General features: G+C 33.8%; 1 protein-coding gene across 1 annotated transcript in view; it reads left to right on the top strand.

The window, feature by feature from the left end:
- The window catches only part of BRINP3 (BMP/retinoic acid inducible neural specific 3), a 404544-nt gene that overhangs the window by 323103 nt on the left and 54815 nt on the right, over positions 1-26626 (top strand). The window contains exon 7 of the mRNA XM_042925066.1: positions 8534-8756. Coding sequence (XP_042781000.1) covers positions 8534-8756 — 223 coding nt within the window. The remainder of the gene's footprint in view (positions 1-8533; positions 8757-26626) is intronic.

Raw genomic sequence — 26626 nt, forward strand, 5'->3', positions numbered from 1 at the left:
AGCTTTGTCTTTCACCAATGCATGTAATTTTTTTCTCCCATAAAAATTCGCTAATTCGTGATAGCTTATTGGAAAATTAGTCTTAGTTTCAATACACTCCCCTGGGGCATAATGGCTGATGGAAGTGGGGCATGATGAACTCTGGCTTCCCAGTGAAGGTCATTCCTTTGATTCAGATTATTACAACGGCTGAAAGCAAGACAGCATTAGTTAATCAGACAAAGAAGAAGGTGCTGTTTCTTGGAGTCAAGGAAGCAAGTATTAATGATTAATGCTTTGAATTATTCTGAGTTAATTTCAGTCCTTCCATATACCTACCTTGCAGTTACCCTGTTCCCATGCCTTCCCAATCAGCGTTCTTTCTAACTTTAATTTAACAGATCTAGCAGGAATTTAAATTCAGTCTTGGGATCAAAGTTTGTTTTGAAGCCCTACAGCTGCAAGAGATAAAAGATTCCTTTAGCACACTCTTTGAAAGTCTCCAACATTCATTCCGTTCTTTGAGAGGAAAGTGCAGGGATTTGAGCTCTTTAAGCAAGTCATCTCTATTTGCAGTAACCAATTCACCCTCAGTCTTTGAATTTTTCATGTTCTTCGTTCAGTTCTGTGGGTACATAGTCCCAAATGCTGTCTCCACAGCATTCTAGATGAGCACAGGTGGTAATTTCTGTTGTCAAATTTCCACTCATAATACCATATAGATTTAAAAAGCTTCATGTCTCAACCAGTCGAGGACACCAAGTATATATTGTCCCAATTCCCCAGGAGAGCTATTGCCAAAACACTTCTGATACCAGTACTTTATTAGCCCGGATTCTTTGCTGCAAGTAAGGAAAACAGGCTCTAGTTGAGCTAATCTGATAAGGAATTCATTGGAGGATATTGTATAGCATATGGAATCATCAAGAAATCTGGAGAAGCATACTTTTGGGATACATAGGATAAAGTAAAAAATCTTGCATAAGACTTACTTAGTGAGGTCATCACCAGTAACTGCAATAAATGCTAGATTGCTCCGGGCACTACCATCACTGCTGTCACCACTACTGCCTGAGAGAATTGCTCTGGGCATCCTCTTTGCTATTGCATCAATGGCTTAAGATTCAAAACCTGGGTGGGCACACTGGATTCCTATAGCTTTCATGATGCGCCCACTCTATCTGTAAGGGGACTGGGAAAGTGAAGACCTGAATCTTTCAGGTTCTGTAGTTTATGCTCTGTTTGGGTAATTTCTCAAAAGTTTGAAAAGGAGTTCATAAAGAGGATCATCTAAAGAAGGGCAAACTAATTGGCTCGCCATACTGAAGTATTTTAATATGAAAATATGTTGTGTCTTTCAGAGAAAAGGAAAACAGGAAAAGCACAATTTCTTTCTTTTTTTTATTTTTATTTTATTTATTTATTTATTTATTTTTTATTTTTTTTAATATATGAAATTTACTGTCAAATTGGTTTCCATACAACACCCAGTGCTCATCCCAAAAGGTGCCCTCCTCAATACCCATCACCCACCCTGCCCTCCCTCTACCCCCCATCAACCCTCAGTTTGTTCTCAGTTTTTAACAGTCTCTTATGCTTTGGCTCTCTCCCACTCTAACCTCTTTTTTTTTTTTTTTTCCTTCCCCTCCCCCATGGGTTTCTGTTACGTTTCTCAGGATCCACATAAGAGTGAAACCATATGGTATCTGTCTTTCTCTGTATGGCTTATTTCACTTAGCATCACACTCTCCAGTTCCATCCACGTTGCTACAAAAGGCCATATTTCATTTTTTCTCATTGCCCCGTAGTATTCCATTGTGTATATAAACCACAATTTCTTTATCCATTCATCAGTTGATGGACATTTAGGCTCTTTCCATAATTTGGCTATTGTTGAGAGTGCTGCTATAAACATTGGGGTACAAGTGTCCCTATGCATCAGTACTCCTGTATCCCTTGGATAAATTCCTAGCAGTGTTATTGCTGGGTCATAGGGTAGGTCTATTTTTAATTTTCTGAGGAACCTCCACACTGCTTTCCAGAGTGGCTGCACCAGTTTGCATTCCCACCAACAGTGCAAGAGGGTTCCCGTTTCTCCACATCCTCGCCAGCATCTATAGTCTCCTGATTTGTTCATTTTGGCCACTCTGACTGGCGTGAGGTGGTATCTGAGTGTGGTTTTGATTTGTATTTCCCTGATAAGGAGCAACGTTGAACATCTTTTCATGTGCCTGTTGGCCATCCGGATGTCTTCTTTAGAGAAGTGTCTATTCATGTTTTCTGCCCATTTCTTCACTGGGTTATTTGTTTTTCGGGTGTGGAGTTTGATGAGCTCTTTATAGATTTTGGATACTAGCCCTTTGTCCGATGTGTCATTTGCAAATATCTTTTCCCATTCCGTTGGTTGCCTTTTAGTTTTGTTGGTTGTTTCCTTTGCTGAAGCACAATTTATTTCTACACAACTACTAGGGATTAGGATCAGTTTTAGATTTATGCCGTTGTGTACCCATCACTTTGTAGCCTCATAAAATTGGCCAGTTCACAAGCTATTGAACAAGCTTGTCATTTAGTTTATGCAACATTATAGTATTTTGTCAATTTCAGTAGAAACTCTATACCCATGACATAGAATGATGTGAATAGACTTGCAATGATATGTGGCCACTCAAAGTCATGTCAATGATTTACTGTAAAAGTTAGGAAAATTCTAAGCTAATAAAAATCATTCAAATAGTCCCTATGAAATGTTTGGATAAAAAATCTTTATGTTACCAAGTAAGGCAATGATTTCTGTCATGTCAAGGTTTGCAATTAATTTGGGCAAATCTTTGCTAGCGAATATCAGAAGATAAAAGAATCCATGCTATTTTCTAGAAAACTGGCTCTTGAGGAACAAAAAGTAACTTTATACCAGGGTGTTCCGATTGAGCAATAACTTTGACGAGCATTGATGAACACAATTTCATGTTCATCTGTCAGCTTTGGAGTTAGTACTTAGTATAAGTATCAACCTATTTTAGACTAAACCAACAAACAAATTAATAAATAAAAATACAGCCATAGAATCAATATATTTTGCCATGTGTTCAGGGTACACTACAGCATTCAGTACAAGGAACTTTATTTGTTTTATTGGCTTATTGCTTACAGAAAATTTGTGTTACTACACTCAGTTGTTATTAATATGTATTATTTCAGAAAGTCCTGCATTCGTAAACATAAGCAGGAGATGAGTTTGAAGGCATTAAATTGGTAGTGTCACAAAATCAGAAATGATGGTTCTTTCTTTTTAAAAACAATGTTTCATAGATTCGTCACATTCAACTGACACACAATTTTTTTTGCCTATTAGCTTCCTTCATTTTAAGATGCCCTGTGTCCCTGTTCTTTGCACATTTTGTTAGATATTGTACAATATTCTATTACTGTAGTAAGACTATTGCTATACTTTCATAATAATTAAGATTGTCATCCATATAGCATTGTCATTTCTACTGAAAAGATTTTTGATTGTCTCAATAGGTTAAGTATTCAGAAAGCAATGCATAAAATGTGAACCAGCAGGCTTCTACTTTTATATTAACAAGTAACTGAATAAGATCATTTTATTTAAATGTGTAACATAAGACATGCACATAGTGTATTGACAAGTCGATAGTATTTTTTTGGCTATATTTTTTTTAAACGTTTTTTATTATTTTTGAGACAGAGAGAGACAGAGCATGAACGGGGGAGGGTCACAGAGAGAGGCAGACACAGAATCTGAAACAGGCTCCAGGCTCTGAGCTGTCAGCACAGAGCCCCACGCAGGGCTCGAACTCACGGACTGTGAGATAATGACCTGAGCCCAAGTTGGACACTCAACCGACCAAGCCACCCAGGCGCCCCTTGGCTATCTTTTTATATGGATTCACCATACTTATTTAAATTTTACTCAAGTAACACATTGATATGAATTCATAAAAACCATAAAAGCACAGTTTCCTCCCTCAGTCCTTCCTAACCGTAGTCCTACTTTCTAAAGGAAAGAGTTTCTGGTTTGGATTATTTTGATGGATTTATAACTGAAGAAGTAACTTCTAAATAATCATGAAAAATACCTGATTACTTTTCTACATTTTTGAGGAAATGAATTGTATTTTCTCAAAGCTCTAGAAAATTTAGAATGCTTTAGAACACATTTGAAAATATATCCTAAATAAGTTCTGAACATAGATTTTGAATATTTGAAAGTATATAATTATATTGGTCAATGCTTTTCATGCTCATCAGTATAGGCAGAAAGGCAAATCAGGATATCCATATTTATGACTGTGAAGCATGAGAATAGAGTATAAATATAAAAATCCATAAGATCAATATGTAAATGCAGTAGTGTTAATAAAAACTTTTGCTAACAGAGTTATGAGATGAAAATCATCTGTATTCTACATCCATAACTGTGCCAATAAAACTCACATGAAGGATTATTAGAGGAATTGTATTAATATTTAAAGCACTTAAAGGAGCTCCTGTCAAAGTAAGAACTAATGAGAGAGACAGAGAGATGGGGATGGGAGAGATCGAATTAGTTTCAAAACTAGCTGATTAAATATCAAGTGTTAACTAGAGTTACTATCAGAGGAGGGGGGCGGAGAATGAATCTTGTCCAACAGTTTTGTAAAAAATACATTTATACTTAAAAAAATATTATTTAATGGAGAAGTACTAGCAGTATAGAGAGTTAACATGGTGCCCAGCTAATCTTCTATAACTTATTTTGAAAGTGTCACTTAGCCTAATTCCCTTTGCCTCCACAGATTCATTAATGCCATACATTTCTCTTCGTGTTATTCTTTGCTTCATGTGACCTAGTTTTCTTAAGAACAGTGATTGACTGCAATTTCCTGCCAGCAAGAGGTTGTTTATTACTATTATAATTACTGTTGTATTATTTTGTTTCTCTATAGTCCTCAAAACCATGTTGAACAAAATTACTTAGTTGGTACATACTTAACAGGTATTTCCAGACTTATATCTCCCTAATAATCTAGATACTAAATTTAGTTTTTCTGGGTCATTTTTATATAACCTTAATTTGTTTTCTAAGTTTATTCACCACAAAATATATGATTAGTCATCGTTTACTTGCCATTTGAAAAGTACTTTATCTTCGACATGACTTCTGGAAAATACTGTGGGCTAAAATGTTGTGTGACATCCTTTAATCATTGTATTGTCTCTTTGTAGTTATGTAAATCACTAGACATGCAATAATTCTAATGTATCACTGAAATTTCGTGTTCACATTCTATAAAAATGAATTTTACTAATTGCCAAGTACAAAAGAAAAGATATCCAGAAGCATATTTCTGGAGATTCTCTTGACCTCTAGTAGAATGAATTTCAGAAACTGAAGACATTATTTTAGTATCAAAAATAACCTTGTGTCATTTGCCATTTAAAAATTAAGATGAAAGTTTATCCACACTCACTTTCATAAACTGAAACATCTGTATGTTCTGTGCACAACAGGTGTCCAATAAGTATTTTGAGTGACTGTCAATAGTGACTCTTAATGACTTCATAATGAAGTCATTATTCAAGTGCCATGTTAAAACTGTGTTTCTTAGAAATTACATAGTGACAGTTTTCAGCTGACAGACACTGTTACATACATTTTGATAATCCAAAATGCATTCTATTTTAAAATACTATTTAACTGGAATAAAATTTACTAATTTAGAAACTTTCAGAAGTGTATTACAACAAACAATGAAAATAATTAAAATATGCATAGCCATGAAACAATAAAGTCTTATCAAATGTTTTCAAGTAAAAGATGACAATGAAATGAATGATTAGTTTTCAAAGTAGTGGCATCTGCTCTGTGAATAATCCAAGAAATGCTTTCCAATTTCCATGCATCAACTCCTTTATTCAAAAGAAGGAATTTCTCAAAGAGACACATGGGACCAAACAAAACGTAGGGTACTGTGAAATTGGAATTTTAAAATGCATCTCTTATTTATACCCTGATTACTTTAAAAAAATTATTTTAAGCATATCAAATGGGTATACCCTCAAAATTCTTCTTCATAGGGGTGCCTGGGTGGCTCAGTTATTTAAGCATCTGACTCTTGATTTCGGCCCAGATCTTTATCTCATGGTTCATGGGTTTGAGCCCCATGTGGGACTCCGTGTTGACAGTGCAGAGCCTACTTGGGATTCTCTCTCTCTCTCCCTGTCTCTCTCTGGCTGCCCCCTCAAAATAAATAAATAAACTTTAAAAATTTTTCATCATAATTTTTTGCTATAAAAATCATTTTTCCTTCTTCTAGTAAAAGTCTATACCTTCAATATCCAAAAGATGCCAGGACTCTGTATTCCTTTGCTCTAGAAGAAATAACAATTCCAATATTCATGAATGTAATTTTCTGTTAATTGACAAAAAGTACTTGGCAGCATTGATGAAATAGTTTGGATCTGAATATTGATATAGCCCTAATACATAAAATGAATATAAAGTAATTGCCCTAAATATGTATATGTGTTGGTGTAATTCTCTTTTGCCTGAGTGGCATAGTTTAAAAATGATAATTTGGAGGTTTTAAAACAGTGTGTTAGAAACACTGCTTGCATCACGAAACTGCTATTGACACACTTTGTCCAAATTCAGTTAAATAAAAATGACTGCAACTGACCATTTGAAAACAACTGTTTTTTGAATCGGATATTTAAAACTAAATGGAACTTTAAAGAATTGTTTATAACATCATAGAATTTTAAGTTAAATGAGATTATGATCATCCATAATGTTCTGATTTTCAAAGGAGGGAATGAAGGTACAGAGGAAGGGTTTAATGTGTACCATATAACTTTTTGGTGGGTATAAGAGTGACTATAATGTCACTTCTCTACCTGCCAATAATACTTCTTAAGCCACTGAAAACACTTTACAAATTTTGTGGTGTGTTTGTGTGGACAAAACTCAGCCATACACTATAGTGAAATGAAAGCAACATGGAATTCTTAACAAAACCAATGCTTTTAAGTAATAGTAAAAGCCATAAAAAGGGTGTTTTTGTTTTTTGAGTCCTTGTTCATATTTACTTTGGAAGTAAAAGAGACATGGGAGAAATGTCTTTTCTTTTGTGAAAATATATTTTTATTGAGGTAAAATATATATAAACATAAAACTTGCCATTTTATCTATACACTTCAGTGACATTAATTACATTGACAATATTGTGCAACCATCACCACTGTCTTGTTTTCAAAAAGTTTACATCACTGCAAACAGAATTTCTGTATCTAATATACAATCATTGTGTTCCATTTGCTCTTCCCTCACCCCTGGTAAATTCTAATCTCTTTTCTATCCCAATGAAATTGACTAATCTAGATATTTCATATAAGTGGAATCATACAATATTTTGCCTTTTTTTTGGCCTGGCTTATTCCACTTACATATTTTCAAGGTTTATTCATGTTTTAACATGTATCAGAATTTCACTTATTTTTATGGGTCAATACTGTTCGTATATATTATATATATATATATATATATATATATATATATGTATATATACAATATATATATACATATATGTATATATACATATATATACAATATATATACATATATACATATACATATATGTATATATACATATATGTGTATATATACATATATGTATATATATATTATATATATGTATATACATATATATATATTATATATGCTACCAAAATTAGTATATATAGTTATCTATGGATGGATAGTTGAGTTGTTTCTATCTTTTGGCTATTGTCTCAACTATCTTTTATGTTTAGATAATTAATAAACTTTTAGATGTTTGCTTATTTTAGTGTGGCATCAACTTTGGTTCCTACCGTTGGTTAATCAGACATTTGAAAAAAACCAATTTCAGATAGATAATTAATGGCACCAGAACAAAAGTCAAAATTAGAACTTCAATTTTTTTTAATGTTTTTCTCTTCTGTATACACTTTGTTTCAAACTATTTTGCCTTGACACATTAGAATATAGTTAAAGGGAATAACCAGATTGCATAGTTGAATTTAAAAATTTTCTATTTTAAAAGCTTTCTCTTTCTTTGAACATTAATAAAATCATTTAATAATGATTATATATATTTTCTCTACTGAGTTAATGAAAATATTTCTTTAAAATGGAGCACTTGTAAAGAATTATTAATATTAATGCCAAAAATGAAAGTTAAATTAATGACTACCATTTGTGGGAGAAAGTTCATTCAAATACCATCTAAGGAGAACATGGAAACATTAAGTTCAGCTTTAACTTTCAGGCCAAACTATTTGCTTTAGCACAAGTTATTTTAATTATCTTCTTCCATGAAAGTTCTATTTTAAGGGGAACAAAAAAATAAAACAATTCGAAAGCACCAAAAAAAAAATCCCAACTTGCTATTAATTTGCTACACACAGAATCATAGATTGTATTTGTTTTTAATATTAACATATTAAATGTGTTTGGAGAAAAGGGAAAATAACTATTTTATTAAAGTATTGAATTTCAATATTTTTCCAGATGAATTCAAGTTCTTTATGAAAAGGCTACCCATGAATTATTTCCTCAACACATCTACCATAATGCATTTGTGGACAATGGATTCTAATTTTCAGCGCCGCTATGAACAACTGGAGAACAGCATGAAGCAACTGTTCCTAAAGGCGCAGAAAATTGTACACAAGCTCTTTAGCCTTAGCAAGAGGTGCCATAAACAACCCCTCATCAGCTTGCCAAGACAAAGGTAAGACATATGTGGCAATATAGACAACTAAGGACATTGTTTGGCCAGTAAACTGTATTTATTTTCTAAATGTGAATGTGGTGATATACATAGAATTGTGTTATAATTTGTATTATTAGAGATAATTTGAAAACAATATTTTCTCAATAAGTCCTAAAATAATAAATAGTGTTTTCCAAAGTAGTATTCCAATGGGGAACCCATATACTGATACTTCCTTGTTTTTCCTTTTCTTTTATTATCATAACCAAGAAATCTTCTGACTGTTTTGTATGGTAGTCAACTAATATCCATATTACAGTGAACAGAAAAACACAAAACCCTACAGGTATATTATAAGCATAGGATGTAAGCAGTACCACAAAGTAAAATTTCTCTATATGTAATTTTCAAATAAAAGAATTTAAAGTTTATTTTCTTTGAACATTGCTCATAATAAATGAATAAGCGTGAATGAACTTCGGTCTACATCAACCTCTGAAAATTGCTGTAAAAGTTGTAACAATATATATGAAAAATGACAGACTCTTAAAATATTTGTGTCTGAGCTAATTTAGGGAAGCATAGTTTTTGGATTTGCTATTTCAGGGTGGTCGATCGATCAGTGCAGTGAGAAGCTATATTTATTTATGTGAAATTAGATTTTAAAAATACAGCAAAATTGGGTTGCCTGGGTGGCTCAGTCAGTTGAGCCTCTGACTCTTGATTTTGGCTGAGGTCATGATCCCAGGGTACTGGGACAGAGCCCTGCGTCGGGCTCTGTGCTAAGCATGAAGCCAACTTGAGAATCTCTCTTTCTTCCTCTGCGTCTTTCTCCTGCTCACGCACACCCTCTCTAAAATGAAATTTTAGCAAATACAGGAAAATAGAAAGCTAAGGAAAATGTAGGAAAATATCATTGAACAAAAATACATCTATATAAGTATCTCTGTTATGTAATCTCTTATATGTCTCTTATATATAATGCTTGAATTTTGACTTGAAGCTTAAATCTTCATGAGGAGAAATAGATATAAATTTTTTCACTGAAGAAAAAGGGGGGGAAGGCAATACATTTTTAAAAGTTCAATTTCAGAGGTGCCTGGGAGGCTCAGTCAGTTAAGCATCTGACTCTTGTTTCTGGCTCAGGACATGATCTCATGGTTTCATGAGTCTGAGCCCTGTGTCAGGCTCTGTCTCAGCAGTGCAGAGCCTCTTGGGATTCTCTGTCTCCCTCTCTCTCTCTGCCCCCCCCCCCACCCTATTCCAGCTGTCTCTATCTCTCTCAGGATTAATAAGTAAACTTTAAAAAATTTTTAAAGTTCAATTTCAAAATAAATCATTGACATTTTTTTGAACTCAGTGGCTTTTAGGCTATTCAAAACATCTTCAAATATTACCACTTGAGAATATTTTCATTGTCCCAAAAAGCAACCCAGTACCAATTAGCAGCCCCTCCCCATATTTCCATACCAAGCCCTAGGATATTTGCCACTAGAAATTTGTAACCTGCTGTTTGTGCCAATAATTTGCCTATTTTTGAAATTTCATGTACATGGAATCATACAATATGTGGTCTTTTGTGATTGGCTTCTTTTACTTAGAGTGCTTTCAGGTTCATCCATATTGTACCACATGTCAGTAGTATGGGTATATCACATTTTGGCTTTCCATTAATTACTTGGTAGACATTTGGGTTGTTTCCACTTTTTGGCTACTATGAATAATGCTGCTATGAATATGCGTGTACATTTTTTGAAATGTGTACATATATTTAATTTTCTTTGGTATACCTAAGAGTGAAGTTGACAAGTCATAAGATATCTTTATATTTACCATTTTGAGGGGATGCCAAAGTGTTTTCTAAACTGGCTGCACCATTTTATATTTCCACCAGCCATGAGTGACCGTTCTAATCATTCCACAACTTTACCACCACTTGTTAGTGTCTGTCCTTTTGACTACAGTCAACCTAGTGGATGTGAAGTAGTACATTTTTGTGGGTTTTTTAAATGTTTATTTATTTTTGAGAAAGAGAGAGAGCATGAGTGTGAGTGGGGGAGGGGCAGGGAGCAAGGGAGACAAAGAATCTGAAGCAGGCTCCAGGTTTTGAACTGTCAGCACAGACCTTGACACAGGCCTCAAATCTATGAACTGTGAGATCATGACCTGAGCCAAAGTTGGACACTCAACCAACTGAGCCACCCAGGTGCACCAAATTTTTGTTTTTTTTAATTTACATTTCCCCAATGACTAATGATACTGGTTATCTTTTCACGTGTTTGTTGTCCGCTGTGTATCTTCTTGGATGAATTTTCTATTTAAATTCTTCCCTATTTTTAAATTCTTTAATTTTTATTATTGAGTTTAAGCATAAGTTACATATTTGAATGTCAGTCTCTTTTCAGCTATATGATATACAAATATACCATTCCATTCTCTGAGATGTATTTTTTTAATTGTTTTCATCGACATTTTCTCTCTCTTTCATCAGTCCAGCTAAAAGTTTGTCAATTTTGTTGATCTTTTGAAAGAAATTTTAATTTTCTTAATCTTCTTTATATTTTCCTTTCCTTATTTGACTTGTCCACTGTAATCATTATTATTTCCTTCCTCTGTTTGCTTTGTGTTTATCATGATTTTCTTTTTCTAGTTTTGTAGAGAGAAGAGTTAGTTTAGTGATTTGAATGCTTTCATCTTTTTTAGTATAGGCTTTCACAGTTATAAATTTCTCTCTAAGCACTGCTATGAGTTTTGTTATTTTATGCATCCTATAAGCTTCTTATTCTCTCTATGCATAGAATATTTTTTATATATCTGTCTGCATATGTCCAGGGAACATTTCCTAATAGAGAATCATGGCTAGGGAAAACAACTGTTATTTAATTATAATGAACTTTATGCTTTATGTGGGTGGGTTAAGTGCAATTTGCAAACTACTCAAATAGATGGTTCTACACTCCAACAAAATCAGAAATGCAAGAAGATGAGGCAGGTTAGGAAGCAAATTGATGAGTTTGGTTATTAAGATGTTCTGTTAAGCAAGTATAACTAGAACAGGATATATACATCTAAGCTCAGAGGAGATCTGAATAACCGGGATGGCAATTATCAGCGCATGTCAAATTGTGGAAATGGAATATAATACCGTGGAAAATGGGTAGACAGAACCTGAAGATATATTTACGGGGTAAGTGGAGAAATGGAACCTGGAAATGAGCAGATGGTGGGATAAAATATACCTTGAGAGCCTCATTAATTTCTAGCAAAAATAAATAAAATTTAAACATACGTATATGCCATAGAAGTGCAAGATTTATAAGAAAAACATGAAAATATGAAACAATTCAAATTGGATGTGTACAGAATAAATAAGCAAAATAAAATAAAGGTGTTTGGAACTACATTTAATGGAAAATAAATGGAACTAAATTAAATAAACCAAGGAAATAAATTCTTATTTTCTAAAACTTTTAAGCTAAATAAATCAAATATCACCAGAGGCTTTCTTGACTTTATATTTGAAATTTAGCATAATTCCTATATTGACTATTACTCATCACACACACACACACACACACACACACACACGCACACACACACATGAAATGTAGACTTCTTGCTAGATAAAAGATTTTACGGAGTTTGGATTTTTTCCCATTATTATTTTCCTTTTACTACGAATGTGGGATTTATTTGTTTTGCTTTTTTTTCAATTTTAATACAGTAATATAAAATGACACTAGGAGACAACAACCAGCAATGTACTATCGTCTGTTAGGATACAGTGGAAAAAAAAAGAGGTTAAATATTTGTGGGGTATGTTTTGAAACATTTTTGAAAGAAGTAGGTAAGCAATACTTGCAACTCATTTTCATCTGAGATTTTTTTTTTCTGTCCTGCCTTTATGGAATTTTTCTCAGCTTTTTTCTTGACTTCATCCCACCCTTAAAATTGGTCTGTTACACTAAAATGTGGAAAAATAAACAAGAACAAATAAAATGGGACCTACAAAATGAACCTCAACTAGTAAGATGACTTATTGACCCTTTCTGTCTAGTGACATGTAGGTTGAAATTTTTCTTTGTAATACATAGTATAATTCTTCCTTGAGATAAAAGATACTCAGATTAATCTCATAAAGTTTACACTGACACCACTGTTGATCTCATGAAGTCATGTGACATTAAAATCCTCTTTCTTACTTGAATAAATTGAGAAGTGGTAATCTGGCTTTCTTGAGGTAGTCCCCTTTTGCTGCTGTTCTAAAATTGTTGAGATTACAATGATATATGCACTTCATAGAAGGGCAACAATTCTAGCAATTATTAAAAAGTATTCACATATAATAATTCTTACAAAATTCTTACAAAATTCTCAACTACACTATTTTGTGCTGTCAAAGCTTATTTACAGAGCAGTCTTGGGCACATAGAAATACATTTAAGGTGTGTTGGTAAAAGTTTAACCACCAGCTCTCAAGGTGGGGGGGGATAAAAAAAACTAATAGCATTTGCCTATTTTTGTTATATGCACAATTGGCTCTTCTGAGCTAGTACATGCAGGCAGCAGCAAACCACTAAACAAGATTAAGACATTTTTTATGAAATTATCTCTTCTTCATTAGTAATGGAAGGTGGGATATGATAAAATCCCTTCTCTAATGTCACAGAGAAGAATAAGTTCAAGTCTACGTCACTCTTATCTAAGAATTATGTCATGCACTTCCTGTATATGCTCAACAACAGGGTTTAGCAAATTAGCTCATGGCCATAACTGGCCCGCCACCTCTTTTATATCAGCTCCTAAGGAAAGACTGTGTCATACATTTCAAATTATTGAAAAAAAAATAAAAGTATAATAGCAGGGGCATCTGGGTGGCTCAGTCAGTTAAGTGTTCAACTCTTGATTTCGGCTCAGGTCAGGATCTTGTGGTTGGTTAGTGAGTTGGAGCCCCGTATCTGGCTTTGCACTGATGGCACAGGGCTTGGTTGGGATTCTCTCTCTCCCTCTCTCTCTCCCCTTTCTATACTGTCTGTGGTCTCTCTCTCTCTCAAAATAAATAAATAAACTTAAAAAAAGGTACAATAGCATTTTTTGATGGATGAAAATTGTATGGAATTAACATTTTAATGTCCATATATAAAGAAGCACACTCATGTGGTTACATATTGTCTATGGTTACTTTCGTACTATGATGGCAGAGCTAGAGAGTTCCCACATAGTTATATAGTCCTGAAATGCTACAATATTTGTTACCTGGTTCCTCACAGAATAAAAATTTGCCAACCTCTGCTCTAATATAACATACTCTGTCTTTAAAAGTGTTATTGAGTGCTTTAAAAGTATTTTAATTCATATATCATTGAAATATTTTATATTATAAATACATGTTTTGCTAAATACAGGGTATTATAATAATCTTCATCATATGGAGAACTTATACAACTAGATTAAATCTTGAATCCTGAGTATTCATGGAGTAATATTGAATATTTTACTAATAATTTCTCTACATATACATCTACATTACATATTATAATGTATAATATAGAATATATATGGATATATGAATATAAGAGCATGTATTTGTTTATGTCACTCAGTGGCTTATATATATACATACATCTATATAAAAATATATAATAGAGACATAATATATATACACATAATATATAAGATTATTAACTATATACATTATGTATATACATATGTATATATAATTTGACTAATATAACACCTATAGGAGTAGTCTAAAACCCTATAGATCAAAATGATTTCAATTCAAATGCTATTTCAAATTGGTATCTAAATACAGAATTAGATTATTTCATAAAGTTGGCCAACTTTCCTATTTTCTCCTTCCTCTACTCTGGATCTCCAATTCTAGTACAATTCAGAATGATACTTTGATCATGAACTAAAGAGAACAATAACAACAACAAAAATGAACATTTGGGGAAAATGAATTTGAAAGATTTAACAGTATCTTTGGATAAGAGAGGATAAAATAAGTCTAAAATGTTGAAATGAAATAGCTGTTAATTTGTTTGGGAAGAATTGCCCTGCCCACTGGAACTCTCTGGTAATATGAGATTCAGGCAGAGTTTACAGGAAATCTGATTGTTTGGCTATCTGCTGGAGTTCCTAGAGACAGCTCTCCAATTCACAGACAGCAAGTACTCAATAAATATTTGATATATACTCTGTGATATGTTTTCTAATACTTTAGTTCAACTTCTAGAATCATAGGGCAGTGAGCTGTCATTTTATGTGAAATATTTCCTACTCTATATACATTGGATCTCCTGTTACAATAAGCATACCAGGTTCTGTTTGTTTTGTTTTGCCAATAAACAGGTGAATGCCTTCCTCCATTCTATCAAATGGACCTGAGACAATGTATTAGTTAGTTAGGACTGCTATAACAAAATTCCCAAACTAGGGTGACTTATAAACAGTTCACAGTTCTGAGGTTAGAAGTCCCAGTGAAGGTGCCAACCTGTCCCTCTTCAGGGCTGTAAAATGCTGACTCTCCTCTATGTGCTCACGTGGTAGAAGGTGCAAGGGATCTCTTTGGGGTTTTGTTTATAAGAATACTAATCCCATTCACAAAGGCTCCATCCTCATGACCTAAGCACCTCCCAAAGGCCCCACCTCCTAATATCATCTTCTGTGGGGGTTAAGATTCCTACATAAGAATTTTGAGGGGACACAAATAATCAGATGATAGTTGACAGGGCTGGTCTCTACCTGTCGGTAAGACTTTGAGATGTGAGGGTGAGAAGGGTAGCTAACCATCTCTTGTGCAGGGATTCTATCCATGGTGGATGACAGTGTTGCTGGCATGTGCCCAATCTGGGGCAGAGCATTCAAGTACCACTCAAATCCAATTTTCACGTGACCCCTAGATCCAGTGCATTTCTCTTTCCAAGGTTTTGTTATCCAACTTTTTTTTTCTAACTGAAACATGACTCTTTCTGCCCCATATGTGTCACCAAGTATTTACAATTCTATAGTACATGCAAGAAAAATAGAAATTATAATTTTCCAGGTGAAAATTAGAATGGCATTTATATCTGACATACAGGAATAATGTGTAAAAATCCTTTAAATCCTATTTGTTTTTCCTTTTAGTTTCTTTTAAGCCCCTTTCAGCCTATTTTATTACTTCCCTTTCTCTTTTGCAGAATATCCATTTTCTTCTTTTAACCCTTCCTCTTTATTGACCCTCATTTCTTCAGTATAACCCCTTTTTACCGAAATCTTTTTTTTTTTTTTTTTTTTTTAATGCAGACTTATTTGGTGCTCTTAGAAAATCAATTTACAACTCTTACTTATCTTCTGCAAAATAGTGTCTCTCCACATTGGATCAACTTCTTTTTTTCATGCATTAGAGGATTACATATAACAGGTTTTTTTCTCTTTATTTTTTCATGTTTTCAAGTATATGAGATATCAGATTATTCTTTCAATAATTTTCTCTTATAACATCAACTAATTCAAGTTGGTTTCCTTCACTTATTATAAGAGGGAACTTTTTAGTCAATATGAAATCTAATAAAAACCTCCATCCATTTTGATTATGTCCTAAAAGCAATGAAAATGAAGTATAAAGATGTGATTTGCCTGTGGTAATAAATATCTTCTACTTTCCTGTAAAGCTTATTTGAGATAGAGAAGTACCTTCAAAGTCTAGTTCTATTAATATGTTTGCTTTTTTTGTTTGTTTTGATAGTTAATTTTGTCAAAGCCCATGTATTATTAGAGTATGTTGATAATCTTCCAATGCACCATTATTGCACAATGTTGAGAAAGGCAATTTGGGAGAATATTGGCCCCAGGGATGGGGCAGTGAAAAAGCATAAGTTGTTGCCAAGTCTTAATGGTGCATTACATAAACTAATAAAGAAACTAATAAATACATAACATTAAAAGCAACAATATAAAGTAAATATAGCTATTAAACATTGGGGAAAAAATCACATTTTACTTGGAACATGAACCAAATGGAAATCTGTGAAGATAAATTGCAACTTCCTAATTTATGAACAGCAGAATTATAGAAATGAAAATAATTTTAAGTCATTACAGGACATTTTTATAAGTAGTCTTCATGCATTCAATTAAAGCAATCAGGGATTACAATCTTTATCTTGAATTAAAATATACCATCTTGGCAAACAAAAAAAGATTTATTTTGTTGTTTCTTTAATAATGAAGAGAGACAAACTTTGAGTAGATAAAATATTCACATATGACGTTACAGTATTTACTCCTTGACAGCATAGATTAAATATGCTTAGAAAAGGCATTTATACTTAAGTGTTTTTTAGACTACTATCACCTTGGGCAAGAATAATTATAGGATTTTAGGTACTATGCCCTGACAAAAAAAAAGCAAAGGCTGGGTTGGAAGTGTATTTCATCCAGATCATTTTTTTCTTCTTATTTATTTTTTTTAATTTTTTACTTAAATTTGTGTTTGTTTTGGGGAGAGATTGTGTGCAAGCAGGGTATGGGCAGAGAGAGGGGAGTCAGAGAATCAGAAGTGGGTTCTGTGCTGACAGCAGAGAGCTAGATGTGAGGCTCAAAATTACTAGCTGCGAGATCATAACCTGAGTCAAAGTCAGAAGCTCAGCAGCCTGAGCTACCCATGCGCCCCTAGATCATTTTAATTTTAATGACCCTTATTTCGTTCTTGAAAAGTCACACTATACGGTGAGTTGAGAAAACCATCTCTCTTGTTTGGGAGATATGGATTTGAAAGCTCAAGACTCCTTCCACTTACCTTCAGCCATGTTTGTGTCTGTTTGAGCTCAAATTCCAGACTTGCGCTGCTCTACCCTCATTTCCCACTCCCTGGCTGATAACCTGATTCAGAGTTTCCTTTTAGTGGCGCTATATACACAGCAGCTTAAAAGCTTATCCTTAAAAGCCTATGTAATCTATAAATTAAGATTTAATTACTTTAAAATAGACTTAAAAAATTCTGTTTTAAAATGTAATCAACTAATTCTTTTCGCTATATTGTTTTGCATAGTATTTATCTTAAAATCTATTTCATAACCATTTGCATTTTTTCCTGATTATTTTGTTATCATATGCAACAATCAATTCGACCAGTTTTTGTAAATTTGTTTTCAAGTGTTGCCTTGGGGGTTTCAACTATGTAATTTTAAACTAATCTTTGGTAATCGTGGTACGTAATTTAAATAATTAGTATCAAAGAATCAATGAATTCTGTAATATTTAACTAATGAATCCGTAATGTAAATCCTTAAGTTGGTCAACTGCTTATAGTTGATTTCGGACTACAGAATTGTGGCAATTGAAACACCATCCATATCACTACAAAAATTAAAATGTGTCAAATTAAGTTGCACACTACTTCCTGAGATGACAATCCATAGCTTAGTATGTCAAAAGAAATGCCCCACGTCCTTGTCATCTTTGCACTGACCTTTGGAAAAATAAACCACAGCGATGTAAGAACACATTTTATCTAAGTTTATTATTTTAATTACATTATTCACAGTATACCAATGAACTGGTTGAAGCAACACCCTGCACCAAGTTAACAATGCTTAAAATAGGGGAAAAATCAGAATTAAAAGTCTTTATTATTTTCTTAGGGCAATTTTCACTTTTAATTACATATTTTATCCTATCACCATTCCCTCTTTATGCTCAAGAGAAGAAAAGCTAACTTAAATGACAAAGCAATTCTACTTCCTAGCAGCAGGTATGATATTCAGGTGACATGTACATAAAGCATTCTGCTGCTTTATATGTTTCCATTGTAGCTTTTATGTTATCTTAGTGGCAAAACCTCTAGCTGAAATCTTCTGTAATGACTTTGACCAGCAGATGTCAAACTATTTGGCCTCAGGATCCCCTAATCTTAAAAATTATGGAGAAATTGAAAGAGTTTTTGTGTATGAAAGATATAAATCCAATATATACGTATATGTATACACATACAAATATTTATATAGTAAAAATTAAAAAAAGAAATTTTAAAATATGTATTTATTAATATAATTAGAACAATAAGATCCCTGCATCTTAATATACATAAATTTAAATTTGAGTGATTTCTGCACATTTGCTTAATATTTGGCCTAAGTGAAGATAGCTGAATTCTCAGGGCTATATCTCTATACAATTGGTTGCAAATTGTAATTTTGTAATCTCACACATATTTATTTGAGAAGTGAGTATTATAATAGGCTTTTTAGGTAACTGTGGATATTACTTTTTATACTGCACCCAAAATTCAGCAAGTAGTTGATTTTAAACACTTAGATGTAATGTGGAATCTAAAACCATGTGATTAACATTTTGACACCTCTTACATCAAATTATTTTGTCTATCTTGGGGCACCTGGGTGGTTCAGTTGGTTAAGTGTCTGACTTAGGCTCAGATGATGATCTCGCGGTTCATGGGTTCTAGACCCATGATGGGCTCTGTGCTGACAGCTCAAACCTGGAGCCTGCTTCGGGTCCTGTGTGTCTCCCTCTCAGTCTGCCCCTCCCCTGCTTGCACTCTGTCCCTGTCTCTGTCTCTGTCTCTCAAAAATAAGTAAACATTAAAAAAATAAGTTATGTTGTCTATCTTGAACTTTGAAAAGGATATTTAACCATGCATATAAATCAAATGCCTGTCGTTTGGAAAATATTGATGCACTAAGTTTTGAAGATCTTCCAAATGTTGACAACATATCATTATAAAATAACAAAAAAAAAATCATTCCTTAATACTATCAATAGATTCTTGAGAAAAATCTTTATGTATTGGGAAGCTGTCACTCTCATCCTTGCAGTTATAAGTTTTCCAAATTTCTAACTTTCACCTGAAAACTACACTTTTACCATTGATATTAAATATGTCAGTGGTTTGTCTAGAAGTGATAGGTTTTCTTTCTTTCAGTTTTGATAACAGATCTGCCAAATATCGAAACATGAATAAACTAGTTGGTCTGTCAATTATTCTTTCAAGTAAAAGTGGTTTGCCATGAAGAAGTGCTTACCTCAGCTTGCAACCAAAACAATTGCACAGGTGTTTTGCCTCAAGGCAACCATTATAGTTCCTTGTGTAACACAAGTGCTTTATTCATATTCCCACTTTGTTCTGACATACAGATTTGTACTGAAAATTGAGAGCAGTAAACTTTTGTATACTGCTTCACCAAGAATATTAAGTGAAACTTCCTTTCTTTTTGTTCTACAAGTATGTGGCAGAAAATAATATATGCCTACTAGTACCACAGTTTGGTTCTACTGCCTTGCTTTGAGCTAAGTCTCCAGCAATAGTTTATCCACCATTGCTTTTGGCATCAATGCAAATGTCAACACAATGCAAAGGAAAAATAATGCCTTAGTATTTCTATGAACTAGTTTTCATCTTGGATACCGCCCATAGGATCATGCCTCCACTTCCCCACTGCCACTCATCCACACCCAGAGCTATGTGAACAACTCCAAGAATGCTGCCTTAGATCAGTTTCAACTCCTCATAAGGACCTAATACCAGACCTGGAAGACAAACTGTGGGACTACAATGGAGATTATTTATGCTCTTCCTTTAGTTCTCTTTCCTTACTAACACAACCCCTGGTTAAAGATGAACTAATGCTACACCGCACCTTTTGGGTTTCCGTGACCAAGGATGGATAATTCTAGTAAAATATACGTTAAGTGGAAGGAATACAGGAGACTTCTGACTTGGATCCTTAAAGGAATAGAAATACATGTCACCTGCCTTCTCTTCTTCCCCCTGGCTAAAATGAAAATGCAATGGCTTGGAACTAAAAATCATAACATGAAGAAAACTGTTAAGGATATTAAAACCCAATCCTTTTGAAGCTACCAAGTCCTGGATTGTTTATGTTTGTACTGTTTTAGAGAGAGAAATAAAATTGCACTTTTTTCTCAGCCAATATTATCTGGCTTATGCTACTGCAGCCAAACTTGCTGTCCTAATAATAAAAGGACCTTACTGAATAGCCTCCAAGTCCTTTAATATTGTAGAATCTGTGATTTAATTAAACATGGCATTTATATGATTAATACAAGGGACTTTTGCTGAGAACAATTTTATATGAAACTGTAGGGAAAAGTCAGGATATTAATTTCTTTACATTTCTATGTTACAAAAGACTTTTTTAAAAATTATTTTGGTATGTGTGTTTCAGCCACTCTGTGATGACTCACAGGCACATGCTAAGTAATAATGAAGCAGTATATTTAAAGAGTTTAATATTTAGATATCTTCAATGTGTGATGGGGAAATATAAAAGACACAATTAACAATTATAAGTACTCAGCACATGGGAAGTGCTTAAATAATTTTTAACTTTCCAAAACAGAAACACAATTTCTTATGTGTAACTGTTTCTAATATATTAACAAGTGAGTTTCATAGTTAAAATTTGTCATGAAGATAATAATATAAACTATAAGAAACACATAAACTATAAGAAACATATTGTTACTTGTATAGAGTGACAGACAGTAAATTGGATTCTGATTCAGGAAATCCAGGGATGTAAGATTTCAAGGAAGGAAGAAAATAGAATGCTCCCCACTTTCTTGGCGCAGGGCCACTTCTACACGAATTTCACAGCAGACAAATTTTTAGTTTCTTTCATGCCACTTCCTTTTACTTAATTCTTGGTGTAGTTTATAATTCATCTCTCATGGCTCTAAAATGTCCTTATCTTGGGGCGCCTGGGTGGCTCAGTCGGTTAAGCGGCCGACTTTGGCTCAGGTCATGATCTCACGGTCCGTGAGTTCGAGCCCCGCATCGGGCTCTGTGCTGACAGCTCAGAGCCTGGAGCCTGTTTCAGATTCTGTGTCTCCCTTTCTCTGACCCTCCCCGTTCATGCTCTGTCTCTCTCTGTCTCAAAAATAAATAAACGTTATAAAAAAAATTTTTAAAAAGTAAAATAAAATGTCCTTATCTTTTCACTATAACATTCCTACTTTGACCTTGAGCTCAAAAATCATTTTGTGATCCTTTGCGGCTCGTGGGTGGCTCAGTCGGTTAAGCGTCCAACTTCAGCTCAGGTCATGATCTCATGGTTCATGAGTTGGAGCCCCACATCTTGCTCTGTGCTGACAGCTCGGAGCCTGGAGCCTGCTTCAGATTCTGTGTCTCCCTCTCTCTTTCTGTCCCTTCCCCAGCTCATGTTCTGTCTCTGTCTCTCAAAAACTAAATAAACATTAACAAAAATTTTAGAAATCATTTTGTGATCTTTTAATTCGTTAGATTTAGATCAAAGTTAGCTGAAAATAATTATTTTAAAACTAAGTTATATTTAGGTATAAAAATTATTTGTGCTTTTCAAATTTTATTTGCTAGCCATAGCAGGACCCAATCTTATCTATTATAGGTAGAGTTAAAAAATATTAAAATGGAATCTGTGAGATTATAGTGCTGTGCTTGCTCCTTTTTGTCTCTCTCATGTATAAAAGATGATGTGAAGCAATCAAAGATCTTGTCACCTTGACATTTTATTGACAGTATGCTCTCTACCAGCCACAACCTTTAGAATGAGGTCCAAATTCAAGGCAAAGAAGCAGTGTTTTTATATAGCTGCTTTTGAAAACATTAATAAAATCAAGGGACTTTGCTCCTCTTGGAAATTCTGTGCACTTAAGTGTATGTGTCCATGAGTATATGTGTGAGAATAGTGCAAAATGACAGATCATCAGCTCATTACACGTTTTAAGTAAAAGTCTTATAGTGGCGTATTATTCTGTCTTTCAATCAGTCTATTCTCTCAAGTGAGGAAAATGAAGCCAAGAAACAAAGGACAAGGCTTGAGTATAACATATATTCCAAACGAAAAAGATTTCTTTTTCTCTTTTTTTTTTATATTGTTCATTATGAAAATGTCAATTCAGTACCTCCTACTCTATTTTCTTGGCATTACAACACTCTGCTAAGAAAGATAAAGAATGTCATTCCTAGGGGATCCTGAATGGTTCAGTCAGTTAATTGTCTGTCTGACTCTTGTTTCGGCTCAGGTCATGATCTCATGGTAGTGAGTTCGAGTCCCCCCTCGTGGGACTCTTTGCTGGGCCTGGAGCCTACTTAAGATTCTCTCCCTCCCTCTCTTTCTTCCCTGGCCATGCTTGGCACACAAGCATGCACATGCTCTCTCTCAAAATGAATAAATTAAAAAAAAAAAATAGAATGTCATTCCCAACATATCCCCCCCCCCCCAGTAACTCACTGGAGTTCCTGACTAAAATATCAGGTTTTTGAACAGTAACAGTGTAGACAGCTATATTGAAAGAGAACTCTTTTAACACTTATGCTAACTTGCTTGAAAGAAAAAGAGTCTTCTCAGGAAAATCTTGGAAATAAAGTCATAAGGTCTATAATATCCAAGATTAAGAAACCCCTTTAACAGCACTATTTCGAGTAGTGCTACTTTGTTAAACAATCAGAATCAGTTCCTTACTTGATACCAACCGTTAAGTTTATGCAACAGAGAGTGGTTAAACAGCTATGCTATCAGTCATCATTTTCTCTTCACTAAAGAGTTGATGATGATTCTTCTTATGTTTCACTAAATAACTTGCATCTTGTGAGATGTCAATGCTTGTTTCTTGAAATAAATACATAGACACACACTTTAAAAGAAGCTATGACTAAGCAAATTTAGAGACTATAGTTACTAGAAACCCTACTTGGAAATCTACAGTGTATATACACATGCCAAACTCTAAAACGTCCTACAATTAAAATACATTTGTTCAAACACGGACTTTTCAGAACAGCTTTTTTTCCTAAAACTGTTAACATCTTAAAGTATACAGTTGGAAAACACTGTACTATCATTTTTAATCCAAATATTACAGATTCTAGAATTGCCATCAGTTGTGATCCAGTCACCTCAATCACCATAAAATATTTGATTAATTACCTTGAGCTTAAAATGATTTTAGATCTTTATTTTCTCAACTTCTCAGATGTTTTCTGAGTACTACGTACCAGTTCTTGGCAAGTAGTCATTTTAAATACTTTCTCAGAAAGATTTAGAGATTATACTACATCAGTCTATATACGTATAACTTGAAATGGTCCTACAAATGAAATGCTTTCATTTACCAAAACACTGTTTTAAAAGAAAGAGTTCTGAGATTTTTATCCCAATATTTTGCATGAGGCAGAGATTTGCATTAAATGCACCCTTTGCTGTGATGATTAATTATTACGTGGAGTCACATCTCAGAGAGAAAAATGTTATGGAGTACAGGAGAATAAACATATTGTTTGTTGATATCGTATTAACCATCAGTGGTTTGTATATGGATCACAAAGTACGAATCAATACAGATCCCAGGATGCTAATATTTTTCTAAATCCTACAATGTTATTGACAATCAAATTCTTAGAACGGATGCACATTCAATTTTTGAGTATGTTTAAATCAGGGCTGAGAATCAGTCTCATTTCTATTTGGATCACTTCTAAGCATTTACTTATATTATGGAAGAAATGGATACAGGTTTACTTGCCAAAATAAATAGGAAGCTGAACTTCATCCACTTTTGGGATGGTGTGGTGATTTTATTATCTCAAAGCAGAAATCTGTCTTATAAATCAGAATTATTATGTTATCCATGAATCTTTCTCCCTGAATATTCTTCCTGTAAAATGTCGAAACGAGAGGTAAACACTGTGATGTAGGTGTGATCTGACAAACTTAAAGTAAAATAGAATTTCAATTTTTTTCCCACAAAGAGTATTATAGTATATACATAAAAGGAGAATAACTCAAAGTGTTTTTTTTCATATTATATGAAAGTCTTTTCTTATGTCAGTTTTCATACAAGTGATATTGGAAACTTTAATGCGTGTGGATGTTGACAATAAATTATATTTAAAAAAATAATGTGTGTGAATGGAATTGGTTATGTTAAAACTGTCACTAGTAAATACATGAGAAGACAGTATTTGTCCTACACTACTATTTTAAATTACAGAACTAATAAAAAATAATTCGATGTTGAACTAAAGACTAAAAATTAAGTACATCTTAAAACACTGCCTTTTTACAATCAAACAGGAGGGAAAATCTCATTTGGATTGTTTTAATAATAAATTTAATCTAATTCTTAATTTGGTAGTGCCATGTAGGGGCAGTGTGCAATCTTTAATCTTCATGTATGTTTTATAATCTTCATGTTAAGGGCAAAAAAATAGGAAAATAGCCTTCTTCATATCCTCTCATTATTGTTATTTTACTACATATATTCCTTGCATGCATATGTATGTATGTGTATACACACACATGCACACACAGGCATGAACATATATACCAAGCTATTAAAATAGTGTATGACTAAAACCCAGAGCGGTTTTCCTTGAGTATTATTAAAGTAAGATACTATTTTCTAAAGGCAAATGGAGTTATGAATCAATAAAACTAAATATTACCAAAATATATACCAACTTAAATCCCTAACACTGAAAAAAAAAAAAGAACAACGTTTGAAGCACTTCATTTGAGACAGCCACTACAAGTTATAAAGCGAGTGAATAAATTTCAAAAATCAATGCCAATTGCAATCAAAATCCCCTGTCTCACAATCCAGATGCACTGCACACAGCAACAAATAGAAGAGCACAAAAGAACATTGATGTGACAAAAGAAACAGGAGAAAATGAAGGTCAGTTTGTTGTGGGTGTTCTTTGTTCTATTAAACCCAGCAGGAAGACTTCGTGTAAGGTTTCTCAAAGGAAAGAAAAAAGATTAAGTCTGAGGTAGTAACTTTTATTGAGCTGGAGCAAAATTACTTCATACAAGTACGAAACTTAGCTAGAAACAAATCTAAACATAGAGTAGTAAGAATATAATGAAACCCTGCCAATTTATGGGATATATATACTCATATGTAGACTTATATCATCCCTATCATTACCACACACATACACACACACACACACACACACACACACACACACACAATGCTCACATCCTCATCTATATATTAAAAACAAAAGGAGAGGGGCACCTGGGTGGCTCAGTCAATTAAGCATCTGCCTTTTGATTTAGACTCAGGTCATGATCTCACAGTAGTGAGCTCAAACCCTGGTCGGGCTCTGCACTGAACATGGAGTCCCTGTAGGATTCTCTCCCTCTCTCTTTGCCAATATCCCACTCTCACATGTGCTCTCTCTGTAAAAGAAAAATAAAAAGGAAATTACATGATTATGATCTTAAGACCTGATTTTTGTTTTATAACCTAATCTAAATTACCATAGAAAATTAAGCTATATCACAACCTGAAGTTATAGAATTTTTCAATTCATATGGAAGAATGTGGAGAGATTTTTTGAGAGATGTACTGCAGGAAACAAACAGAAATGAAGGCAAAGCTGATCAATTTGCAAATTACCATGTCCAAGTGAAATAGCCTAAGTAGCAAATAGAGGAGACAATCAGGTAGAAGCCACGAATACTCTTTAATACAGAGCCAGGGACAAGTTATGGCAAAGGGTGATAATTCTGAGGTTGAATTGCTAACAAGAGCCATTATAATTAGGTAACAGGTATTAAGCACAAACTATTGTCAAACTCTTCGAAGTCATTATTATTGTTGCTCATTTAATACAATGTTACATGGGAAGCCTGGGTGGTTCAGTCTGTTAAGCATCCAACTTTGACTCAGGTCATGATGTCGATGTCGTGGTTTGTGAGTTCCAGTGTCATGTCAGGCTCTGGGCTGACAGCTCAGAGCCTGAAGCCTGCTTTAGATTCTGTGGGTCTATCTCTCTCTGCCCCTCCCCCACTCGTTCTCTCTCTCTCTCTCTCTCTCTCTCTCTCTTTCTCTCTCATAAGTCATTTAGACTTATGAGGTCATTTTTTATC

This window comes from Panthera leo, chromosome F3 (genome assembly GCF_018350215.1).
Source record: "Panthera leo isolate Ple1 chromosome F3, P.leo_Ple1_pat1.1, whole genome shotgun sequence".
Lineage (NCBI taxonomy): Eukaryota > Metazoa > Chordata > Mammalia > Carnivora > Felidae > Panthera > Panthera leo.